The sequence below is a fragment of the Ictidomys tridecemlineatus genome, chromosome 1 (assembly GCF_052094955.1).
Source record: "Ictidomys tridecemlineatus isolate mIctTri1 chromosome 1, mIctTri1.hap1, whole genome shotgun sequence".
Classification (NCBI taxonomy): domain Eukaryota; kingdom Metazoa; phylum Chordata; class Mammalia; order Rodentia; family Sciuridae; genus Ictidomys; species Ictidomys tridecemlineatus.
This window is the reverse complement of record NC_135477.1, coordinates 87,743,273-87,755,522: the sequence shown is the minus strand read 5'-3', so window position 1 is coordinate 87,755,522 and position 12,250 is coordinate 87,743,273. Positions and strand designations below refer to the sequence as shown.

The 12,250-nt window shown below is 39.6% G+C and overlaps 1 protein-coding gene across 7 annotated transcripts in view; it reads right to left on the bottom strand.

Moving 5' to 3' along the window:
• Nucleotides 1-12,250, bottom strand: part of Pde8b (phosphodiesterase 8B) — a 229,726-nt gene that overhangs the window by 72,696 nt on the left and 144,780 nt on the right. For all 7 annotated transcript variants that reach the window (XM_013360189.4, XM_013360190.4, XM_013360188.3 and 4 more), the window contains 2 exons: nt 9,833-9,890; nt 4,098-4,186 (listed from right to left, as the gene is read on the bottom strand). In XM_013360189.4, coding sequence (XP_013215643.1) covers nt 4,098-4,186; nt 9,833-9,890 — 147 coding nt within the window. The remainder of the gene's footprint in view (nt 1-4,097; nt 4,187-9,832; nt 9,891-12,250) is intronic.

Genomic DNA, 12,250 nt, shown 5'->3' with positions numbered 1-12,250 from the left:
CTGTTTCCTAGGCTGACCTTGAACTTGCAATCCTGCCTCAGGCTCCTGAATACCTGGGATTAAGGTCTGTGTCACTGTGCCTGGCTTCCCCAGCACCTTCTTTAAGGACTTGAAGGTTTAGAGAGAAAAAGCAAACATCACCCAGCGGCAGGTAGAAAGTCTATAAAAAACTAGTGCTAGGGGTTTGGGGTTGTGGCTCAGTAGTGGAGCACTTGCCTAGCATGTGTGAGGTGCTGGGTTCAATTCTCAGCACCATATAAAAACAAATAAATAAAATAAAGGTATTGTGTCCATCTACAACTAAAAAAAAAACATTAAAAAAAGAAGAACTAGTGCTAGAATGGAGTGCAAAGAGCACAGTATGGAAAAGCAGGCTGCCTGATCCCAGTCCAGCACTGCTGTCAACAGGCTGGGTGGTAAGAGGCCCCTCACTCTCAGTGTTTTCCTCTGTCAATTGTGGCTGGGTGAATATATGATCTCCCTTTGAAAGGGACCTTCATGCTACCAAAACAACACACACACACACACACACACACACACACACACACACACACACACACTGAAGCCTCCTAGAAAAAGGATAGGTGGTGGTCTGAAGGGAGAAAATTCTGGACACAAGTTCACATTTGAGCAGGGGTTTGGAATGAGTAGGGAGGGGGAAGTGGCAGAGTAAGGGATCACAGACTTGCTATTTGTTCCAAAACAACATGCAGAATGAGCTGGTTATTTTAAGTGTTTACAGCTTTGCTTCACTCCTGTCCTTCAATGGCTGTCACACAGAGCCTAGGTGAGGATAAGGTGCTCTACAAGTGTCTGTTAACACTGAGAAAGGAAGGGTTCCATGGAAAAGAGAGTGTTGCCCCTCAGAAACTTTGATTCTTTCTAAAACTGAGAACTACTACCATCTTATGATTTGGAGCAAAATAAACATGATGATTTGGGTGTAACTTGTAGACCAACTAACGATGAAAGAATAGCTGGAACTGCATTAATATAAACGGATCAGCTGAAACTCCTCATGAGGAACTAAATCATTATCTTTATTTTAGATGAAATAGGTCTTTTCATGATAAAGAGGCATAAGAACATTAGAAGAGACAAATGGTCCTCATTTAACTCAGATTATCCCAGACACTGCCTTTCATGAGTTCTTCTGTTCAGCAGAGTAATTCATCAAATATACACAGAAATGTCATTTAGGTCTTACACCTTTAAAAAGTTATTCTACACAAAGGAATCTTAACATCAGACCACATATTGTGTTTGATCCAATCAGTCATGCATGATCTCTTATTTTTTCTTGGTGAAGTAAATATGCTCACCATACATGATGTTCTGGACAGAAGTGTCTATAATCGACATTATACTGCTGTACACACTATGTCCTTGCAGAATGACAGTCATGTTACATATTTAGCTGCAGCTGGGGGCGGAATTGTAGGGAAAAGTATTACATAATTAGACTATAATTATTCTGGCATTGTATAATAAAGAGCTCATTTTCCAGTCTAACAAACGACATAGTCATTTGCCTGCCACATAGTCATATGCAGGTAGAAGCTCTTGATGTCCTTGAATGCCTCAAAGAGCTGGAGGGAGGTCATGGTCTGGGTCACTGTCCACGTATCTTCTGGGCCCAGTTTTGGTAGACCTGAGAGATTTACATGCATGGACATGCACATACCCCAAAAGAGCACACACTTAGGTAAGGTAGAGAGGCAGAAATAGCTAAAAAACAATAGTGTAGAAAGTAAGAGGATCTGGGAATTAGGCAAGCCCTCCCTCCTGGGGCCACAGTCTCCCTGTGTCAAGTCCACTCACCAGCTTTACACTGATTTATCTGAAGAACCTAAATCTTTTCATTATGGTCTCAGCAATGGGTCCAACTCCTCCAACCAGTTCCAGGAGTGAGGACTAAGAAGTCATGGTACTATCATATCACGTTACTTGTTAGAAATCAAGTGTTTGAATCTGATAAGACCCCCATAGACGTTTTCAGCACCCTGGGTCTAAGCAGATTTCACGAGCACAGTAACCAGAAGCCTTTTCTTTACACCTTTGTATCAGCTAGGTGTGTTCATTTCAAATGGGTAGGCCTGCTTTGTCCTGCTTGCCATGGGCAAAGTGCCCCTAAGATCTCTGAGACAGTCCCCAATGGCAGTGTGTAGTACAAAATCTGTACCAGGGCCCCTCCTGGCATCTAACATGTGCCATCTCATTTAACGTTACCTAAGAAACAGGAACACCTATCTAAAATAAAACGAGGGAATTGCCTGCCAAAGCTATAGAGTGTTGGGCTATACATTCCTTATTGGAGATGATGCACAAAGAATTAAACAAGAATCAAATCTCTTTTTCTAAGTTTATTTATAGTAAAAACATCTCAAATAAAAATACTAAGACTTTCTCCCCCCCCCCAATTAAAGCAATAGAGACCACTAGGAATACAATTAATATACATGATTAAAAAGCGTAAATCACTGAAGTAAAGGCAATGTGGTTTTCTAGAAAAATTTTAAGAAGTTGTCTGAAGCCAAAAAAAAAAAAAATACAGATAAAAAGAAACCAGGATTTAACTCATTTAAACATTCAGAAAGTTTTTGACAATATTCCTCATTAAAGACTGAAATACCAGAGTTTTCCAAATATCTGAATTCCCACTGGTTGGACATTCTTTTAAAATTCTCTTCCATTAAAAAAAAGTATTTATCTTAACACTTTATTTCTTAAAGCTCTTTACTCACCAAAAAGCAACTTCTTAGATCAGGGTGTACCCAGCAGAGGGACCTGCTTCTGGAGGTTTATGCCAATCAATTTTGCTTCCCAGGAATAGAAGGGGGGTTTAAAAAGATTTTTGTTGCTGGGCTCAGTAGAACATGCCTGTAATCTCAACTACTCAGGAGGTTGAGGCAGGAGGATCACAAATTCAAGGCCAGCCTGGAGAACCTAGTGAGTTACTGCCTCAAAATAAAAAGTAATAAAAAGAGTAGGGGATATAATTCAGAGTGTCCTTGGTCAATACTCAGTACTGGAGAAAAAAACAGGGGGATTGTCATCTTTGAACACAAATTAAGTAATCAAGATAAGAAGTAAAATTGTTAGAAGGATTGGAGATGTAGCTCAGTAGTAGAATAATTACCTAGCTTGCATGAGGCCCTGGGTTTGATTTCCTACCTCCACCACCCTCCCACCTACACACACAAATACATTATCATTACAGGGAGATGCTATCTTGCTGATTTTGCACTGGGCATGAAACTACCAGGGACCTCTCAGTTGGCCAAAGAGAGAAGCTCTGTAGGGCTATCCTATGAGATGCCAGGAAGCTGTGTAGGACTGGCCCTTCCAGGAGGGCTATAGGTAGAGAAGAACTTCCTGCCTCTTTCCTTTAGCTTGAGGAGGGCAGGTTGAAGAAATGAGAGTACTGAGAGCAAGCCAGAGCAGAAACCAGGCAGATCACTTAGATCCTGATAGTCCAAGAAAGCTCAGAAGCAGAAAATGCCACCACCCAGTATCTGGCCAGCAGCAGACACAAGAGAATCCCAGCTTGGAACTGAGTACCAGTGAGATGCCTGCTCTTAAAACACATTGTATCTATAAAGAGAGCTCACGTCTATTTCTTAAAGACACTTTGTGCATACTGAAGATGCAAACAGAGTTCATGAAATTACTATTGTGGCTACACAGCAATTATTAAAGCTAGCTTAATAATGTTCCCATTAGTTTGCCTCTACTATAAGAATTTAAGCAGGATTTATAAATGTCGTAAGTAGAAAATAGAAAGTAACCCTCAAAGGCTATTCTTAATCTTGGTCTAACAACATAAAAATTAAATATAAATTTTCCTAGGTTATAATTTTAAAACTAATGTAAATAGTGGAAAATATTATCAAAAGAAGAAATGCTTCTAATTTATTTCATTATGTTAGTGGGCCCCCAGCTTAGATATTGCTGTTGGCTAGCTGCCATTAGCCATCTAACAGTTTCAAAATCCCTGGGATTCAGCTATGAACCTGTGAACATCAGCCTGTTGACAGATAAGATTTTCTAAAGAATTGCTAGCCTCGTGGTACCTACAGTCTTGTTTTGCTACTTACCGTAATTTGAACTGTGAGCGAACTTCCCCATGTTCTATTTGAATCAGTTCATTATAGCAAGCAATTATGCTGCTATTCTCCATAAATCTCTGAAAATAAAGCAAAGATAATACATAAGACATCGCCAATTATTTCTTAGAGAGTCAAATAGAAAAATTTAAGTTGTTTCTACCCCCAAGTAACTTTTATGCAAGCCATCTAGTAGGTAGGATGAGATGAAATAGAAAAAATGTCGAGGAATTTGAAATGCTTAATTAAATGTATGAGAAACATAGAAGGTAATACTTACATTTAGCTCCCTTTATAACAAAAGTGGGATAAAATAGTTATAGGAAAATAAACACACAAGGGCTTTGAATGCCTCCCCCAAAGCATTAAAATACCAAAATGTCTTTGCTTCATATTGCACTAATGAAAATCAGCTAAGCCCCAAACTCAACATGTTCAGTATGCATCACACTATCAATGATCTATCAAGGGGAGAGATGTTCTTTGCTTCTTTCCAAGTGCCTAATGCAGAGTTCCTCAAAAAATCAGTGAGATCAACAACAAAAGAACAACCCAATTAAAGACTATTCAAAGAACTTGAAGAGACATTTCTCCAAAGAAAACTACAAATCACCAACAAGTACACAAAAAGATGCTCACCATCATCCGTCATCAAAGGAATGCAAATCAAAAGCACAATGGAAGCTGGCACAGCAGTGCATGCTATGATTCCAGCCACTCAGGAGGATCAGAAGTTCAAAGCCAGTCTGGGCAACTTAACAAGACCATGTCTTGAAATAAAATATAGAGCTGGGATGTAGTTCAGTGGTACAGGGCATGAGACCATGGGGTCAATCCCCAGTGCCACACAAACAAACACACACACAAAATACTGTGGTATATACATAAAATGAAATATCATTCAAGCCATAAAATGGGAACAAACTACTAATATATGCTACAACATGCATGAACCTCAAAGAAAAAAATGATAAGTGAAAGAAAACAAGCACACAAATTCATGTATTGTATGATACTGTTTACATGAAATATCTAGAATAGGTCAATCCCCAGAGACAGAATGTAGGTTGGTGGTTGCCAAGGTTGCAGGGAGGAAGATGGGAGTGACTCTTTAATGGGAAATTAGTTTCTATTTGGGGCTCATGAGAGAGGTGGTGGTCGCCCAACACCGTGAATAAACTAAATGCCACTGAACTGCTCACTCTCAAAAGATTAATTTGTTTCATTTTAATTGAAAAAAAAAGACTTTCATGTATTTATTTAAAAAAAGTAGATGAGTGAATAGATAGATAGGCAAATGATAGAGCCAAAGAAAATGCATTATATAGTCATTCATCAAAGAAGCATTAAGCACCTACTCATAGGAGGCATGAGATGCTGAAGCCCAGCACTCCAAGGAGAGTAGGGTTTTTACTTAACAAACCCAAATAATTTGTAAAACATTCCATATATATATATCATATTACTTGTAGGATATACAAGAAAATGAGTACTTCTCTTATACAAATACATTGATAATGAGAAATAATTAACTCAGAAAATAATAACTAAAAAACATTAAGAAACAGATTTAAGGAAAATTCTACTTAAGAATGGGGACTGTGTCTTGCTTTGTTTTCCTTTTTTTTTGGTGGGGGGAGAGGTACGTGTGTGTGAGAGTTACTGGGATTGAATCCAAGGACACTCTACCCCTGAGCTTGCTTGCTTATTTATTTATTTATTTATTTACTTACTTACTTATTTATTTATTTATTTATTTATTTTTGAGACAGGGTCTTGCTAAGTTGCTCAGGTTGTCCTTGAACTTGGATCCTCCTGCCTCAGTCTTTCAAATAACTGTGATTATAGGTGTGCAGCACTGCACCTGACTTGAAAATATCTTGCATTTTAACTTATAAAAAATACACACTATGCAAATCTTTCTAAACATATAACTAGCAAAGTATTAAATGAAAAGATAACCAGACTTCCAAAGTATTCCAAACTTCTCAATCACATATTTATCTCTCAGATAGTTACACAGGCAGAAAGGGACAGTAGCAGGCCCTGCTGAAAGACACATTTCTTAAATTTCCTTCAACCAAGTTGTTCAAAGAAAAAAATCATTCTCTCCTGTTCTCTTACACACACACACACACACACACACACACACACATTTTCAAACATCTGGAGCAAATGCCTTCTCCCTGGTAAATACCTTCAAGAACTCCCCAACTTTTCCTAAGCCACTGGTCCCTCACTATTCCATATAGAAGTTAAGAAGGACTATGGCAAGAACCATAAATATGCACAGAAGGGAAATACTTTCTCTCTTTTTTACAAAGCTAAGTTAAAAATGGTCAGGTTCAACTTGAGAAAATGGATGAAAACTATGTCTCAGCCTACAGCAGAGCTCTGATGTTTTGAAGAAATATTAAATTAATTCTGTGATAAAGTAAGTTTTGATAATGTTGGGATGAATGGAGTTAGCGGGCTTCTTGACTACAGGAGCCCTCAAGAGCATTCAATGTGCATTGCTAACATGCTCTGTGGGTTCTCCAGGGGAAGGAGAAATCAAGTCTGCACTGATTCCCCAGAAGGCTATTTCCATGAAACACCTGTTAAGAGTTTTTGGAACACTAGTGTTTCATGGAACAATTTGGGAAATACTACTTTAGTGGACCCAGGTGCATCTTTGGCTATGCCATAAACTTGAGTTCTGGCAAGCTATTTATTTGTTTTGAAACTGTTTTCTCCTCTGTAAAAACTGAGAAAATACTAAATCCCTCATATGTCAAGGAGGATTCAGTAAATCACTGGAACTAAGCCTGACAAATAATAATTTGCAGCTCTCCACTTCTTACTCCACAGAGATCCTCTCCAGGGAGAACCATATCCTGCAGCTGTGCCCCAAGAATGCCTAGCACATTGCATTGCACATAGTCAGAGCTCCATAAATACTTGTTGAGATGAACAAGCATCATTTTGAATAGAAGAACAGGCAAAGTTTAATGTAGGAACAGCTTCATCTTTATTAAGAAGCTAGTTTCTAAAAGGTGCAGTGTGGACTGAGCATCCATTCAATAAGCCATGTGTATGGGGCTCCAAAGGCTTCACAGGGAGTTCTTGGGGATATTTGATGACACAATTTATTGATGGATCCCCACTTGAGGACCATACACTGAAGCGCTGGCCATCTAGGTAGCTGAGATTCAGCAAATGATTTAATACAATCAAAACAACTCAGAGAAGGGAAACAACTTCACAGAAGTCAAGAATAGATGGCATATTTGGAAGGTGCTTGGGTAGAGATACCAAAAGAGATTAACAGCCACCTGGAGATCCACCTCAGCTGATCTCAAGCCATAGTAACTCTGGGAGCCACTGCAGGAATTGTATGCTTCCCTGGGAGAGAGCCCTAGTGACTGGGGACATGTAGACCCAACTGGTAAGTGACCTTAATCAGATCTGACCCAGCATTCAGGAACACCTGGTGGTCCCTGACAGGGCTTGGCTTTCATGACCCCCTACTCCCAAAGGTTTATTCACCTTGGCTGACTACAAAAATCAGCAACACATCCAGGAAACAAATCCTTCCAGAACAGCACGGACAGGTTACCAAACACACAAAGAGGAACTGACGAACTTTTGTTAAATTTTCTTAAGAGCACTAAACACTTAAAGAAAGGCAATTGTTTTCCCCAAGCTTTTCCATGAGCATGCATATATATATATATATATATATATATATATATATATATATATATAGTTTCAATTCTCCAGTCCCAGATGCTATGGCTCCAAACAAAACCAATCTCAAAGCCAGCTGGAGGGAGAAGGATCACTGAACCCAAAGCAGAATTCTGAAGGACCACTCCACAGACCAAGATGAGTCCTAATTGATAAAACCCACAGTGTGTCCACAATGTTCTCCAATCATCCCCCAGATAATGAAGAAAACTGAAGACCTCACACTCAAGGGTCCTGACTCAGGCTTAAAAAGGTCAGCATTGGAAAGGGGTGGAGTAGGATGGCCAATGTGACACTTGATTTATGAATCTGAGACTAGTTGTAGAGTTATTCCTCAGAAAATAAACAAGTAAAGAAAATAAATCTGAACCACGTGGCTTCTTTGTTGATTTTCCCTCTGGCAACTCTCTATTCCAAAACTCAGAACACTCTCTTACGCATCCTCATTAAACTTCTGTGCATAGAGTAGCTTTCCAAAACAAATGCCAACCATTGGGAGAAGATGACAGACTTGAGAAAATGCCAGGAGAGTGCGGAGTATTGGTAACCAGACACATGGAGTCACTATGCTGCCTTGAATCTTTCACACAGCATGCTGCTTCCCGTGAAGCACACCAAGCACAAAGCAGCAAAGACAGTTTCTGCTCCTCCATGGTCTATAACCAAGAGGAATTTTCTTTTAAGCCTAGGAGAGCAAAGCACTATACTTAAAAAAAAAAAACTAAAGGAATTTTCTTAATCTACAAGGCACAAACAAGCCTTTTCCTATTTTAGAAGGGGTATATTATACCATCTCTTTGAGATTCAGGGTAAGCCCAGTTATTTCATTGTTGGAAAGTCCACTTGGAGTAATTAATATCAATCTTAAAATTGAATATCAGCTTTATTCAAGTAGTTATCACTTGAAGAATTTTTCTTTGCTAATATTTATAGTTTAAACTAGGAATTTCAAGGATGGTACAGGTCATTTACTTGAGTTTAGATCATCAACAAAACTTGCATAAGTCAATTATGGATCTCAACCCTATTTTTAAGCAAAGGGAATTTTTAACTGGAATAGTAAATATGTTTGTTATATTTTAAAAAATGTCAAACTTATAAAGGAAGATCCTCTATAGCTTCTCTATAAAAACTTGCTTTCTTTAAAAATTATGAAATATGCTTATTTTAAACATTCACATTTTAATCATCTTTTTTTTTAAAAAAATTATTTTTTAAAAGTAGTTGGACACAGTACCTTTATTTTATTTATTTTTATGTGGAATTGAGGATCGAACCCAGGGCCTCACGTGTGCTAGACGTGTGCTCTTCCGCTGAGCCACAATCTCAGCCCTTTAATCATCTTTTCCCATCCTCTTTCTCTCCTTTTTTAAAATTTTAAATGAACTCCATTATTTTCTTTCTATTTGCATGCACAGAGTTTGCCTCCAATCAAATTTCTACCTTAAGAAACCTGGCAAGCCTAGATATTTCTAGGATAAGTTTCCTTGGAATCATCAGTTTTAATCTTCCAAGTTGAATATCAGTGTTTTTCACATAGCTGTCGCTCCAAGAATTTTCTTTTGCTGATGTTGATGGTGTAAACCAGAAGTTCACATGATGCTGTGCCCACCATAGGCCTGTCTAGAGCAAAAGCTGTGGCCAGGTCCTGGGGAACACAGAATCCCAAGTGCCAATTTGGTGGACTCATCTTTATATAATCACATACACACACGTTAAATCTGATAAACTGAACTGATTTACATCAGACTACTTTGGAACTATAGAATCTTGATCTGATATTCTAATATGTATTTTTATGTCATTACATATCTGTTATATGGTGGAGAAAAAAAGCAAAAAGCTTAACTATCAATTGCTCATTCCAACCCAATGAAAACACAGCTACTTCCTTCCCCTCTCAATTTTGGAGCTCATGACCCTTAAAAGTTCCCCTAGCTATTTGCTTTGCTGTTATGGGAGGGTCAGAGGGAGGTCCCGCTTCACCTTGTACGTACCCGGTTGAAGCCTGCATGGAGGAGAGGAAGGACCGAGGCCTCTTCATGGTCATCAGATCTGCAGCAAAGCAGAAAATGTGGTCACTCAGCAGATACAAACCAGGATTCCTCACACTGAAACATGGAGAGAGAGCAATGAGACCATGGGCATTAGCTCTAAGAGTGGCTTCGTGATCTGTATGTTCCTATAGGGGACACTTGCCATCAGGAACACAGACCTCACATCTGCCTTTCAGGTGCAAACAGAACACAGGCAGTCAAGTCCAGTGGTGTGCCCAAAAGCGTCCCTGATACACATGAGTAGCCTGATCCAACTGTAGATTTCTCTTTGTGGTTGGAGCAGATATATCGAAACAGTACTATAAAGGTCACATCAGTTATGCTAGTTATCCTGAGACTGCTGGCCCCCAAGCTTCTGGAAGTATGACTCCCACCCCAAGGCCTAGCTACGCCACTCTCACTGTGTCATAGACAACCTGGCATTAATGGCTGCGGGACCCCACAGCAAGTGGGAAAGAAGTGTCAGCAAGAACACAAAGTTGGAAAGGAAGGAAACCAAAATTGATCCTTTTCACCCACTTTATGAAGTGGTTTCCTATACTGAGCCTACAACAGTTGGCTTGAGTACAAGGTAGGGGTGGGGGCTGACTTGTCATGAAGATATCCTATACCTGGGCTGCTATTGCCAACTATCCTGGGACAGCTAGCAAGTGGCATGGGGGTATATACCCTACCCTGAAAATATGGGAGGAAAAGTGGTTCAAGAGGATTGGGTGGAAATGCTGACAGAAAAGAACAAGAGAAACTCCACTGTTCATTTATGGCATTGCCCACAGCCAATTTCTGCCCTACGGGAAAGTTCTACCTTCTTTCTACCTCAGGAACTTGAGATTCTGACTTCTCTAAATGACAAATCAGGAGGGATGTGGAAAGGGTTCCAAAGATATTAATAATATTCTATTTCTTAAGTTGGATAGCATAGACCCAGGCATTCATTTAATGAACACTCTCTCTAGATGAAATATTTTATAATAAAAACATAAAACAGATGAAATATCACAACAAATAAGCTACAGTAAACTTAATTTTTGCTCTAGTGTGGGAAAAAGGGTGTTTTATTCTTGGGCCCATGAAGTAAGCCAGGCTTGAGGAAAGGCTGTGTGGCCTGGTGTGTTTCTGGTGTTCACGTCCAAGGCTCTGGGGCTAGAGTGTCCAGAAGACAAATGTAAGGAAGAGGGCCAAAGGAAGCTGACCTCATGTCTCAGTTTCCCCCACTCCCTCCCTTTGGGATCTCATCTCCCACCAGATGGCACGTCTAAGGAACTAATGGGGACAATTCTTCACCTTCTTTGGACCACAGACCATGGTAGGTATCAAGTGAAGACTCAAGGACTAACATGTAAATTGGGGACCTTGGTCAGGGCAGGACTTTGCAGCCATGATTTCCTACCACACCAATCGGACTTTGTCATGCAGATTTCACCAGTTCCCTGGGCCAGCTTGTCTGCAGGAGCCCTACACTTTCTCGTTAGAGTTGCTGGCTTGTTAATTCCTTCATTGCAGAATCTGTGCCAAATGCCACAATGGGGCCAAGTCTGACAGGTCTTCGGCCTTAATTAAGTAAGGTCTTATTCTCTCTGAAGCTAATGAAAGCCATTCATTGACTACAACAAATTTTGTCACTTACAAAGATTCCTACCATTGTAGCTTATAACTTGTACATTTTTTTTTTTTAGTTTTTTCTCTTTTCTTTCTTTTTTTTTGTGTGTGGGAGGAGGGCAAGTGGGGATTGAACTCAAGGACATTCTAACACAGAGCTATATATCCCCATTCCTAGTTTGAATTTTGTTTAGAGTCAGGGTCTCACCAAATTGCTTAGTGCCTCGCTTTTGCTGAGGCTGGCTTTGAACTTGTGATCCTCCTGCCTCAACCTCCCAAGCCACTGGGATTACAGGTGTAGGTGTGCGCCACCACATCTGGCTCGCTTTTTTCTCCACCCTGTTGGCTCTTTTATTTTGAGTGCTGGCCATTTCAGATAATAAACCCAGCAGAGCAGTTTCTCATCCCACGGTCATATTATGCCTATAGCTCACTCTCCTTCTCCGTGGTCCAATATCAATATAAACCCTACTGTCCTGCTTCCAGTCAAACGATGGTTCTCACATAAACTTCACAAACCTTTTCTTGCCGTGGATGTAATGCCTCTTTGTTCTCATGCTATGATTTTTTTTTCTTCTGAAATGAAAAATCAAGTACTTTCCCATTTCTTTTCTTCAAAGAATAAAGATTAACAGGAACAATGTTCTCTCTAGACCTCCTTTTCAGATTTTCTATTCATTTCTGGCATATAAGGATGATAAATAAACTTTTTTCCCTAAGGTATCTGAGAATGTGTTAACAGCAATTATATAAGAGATG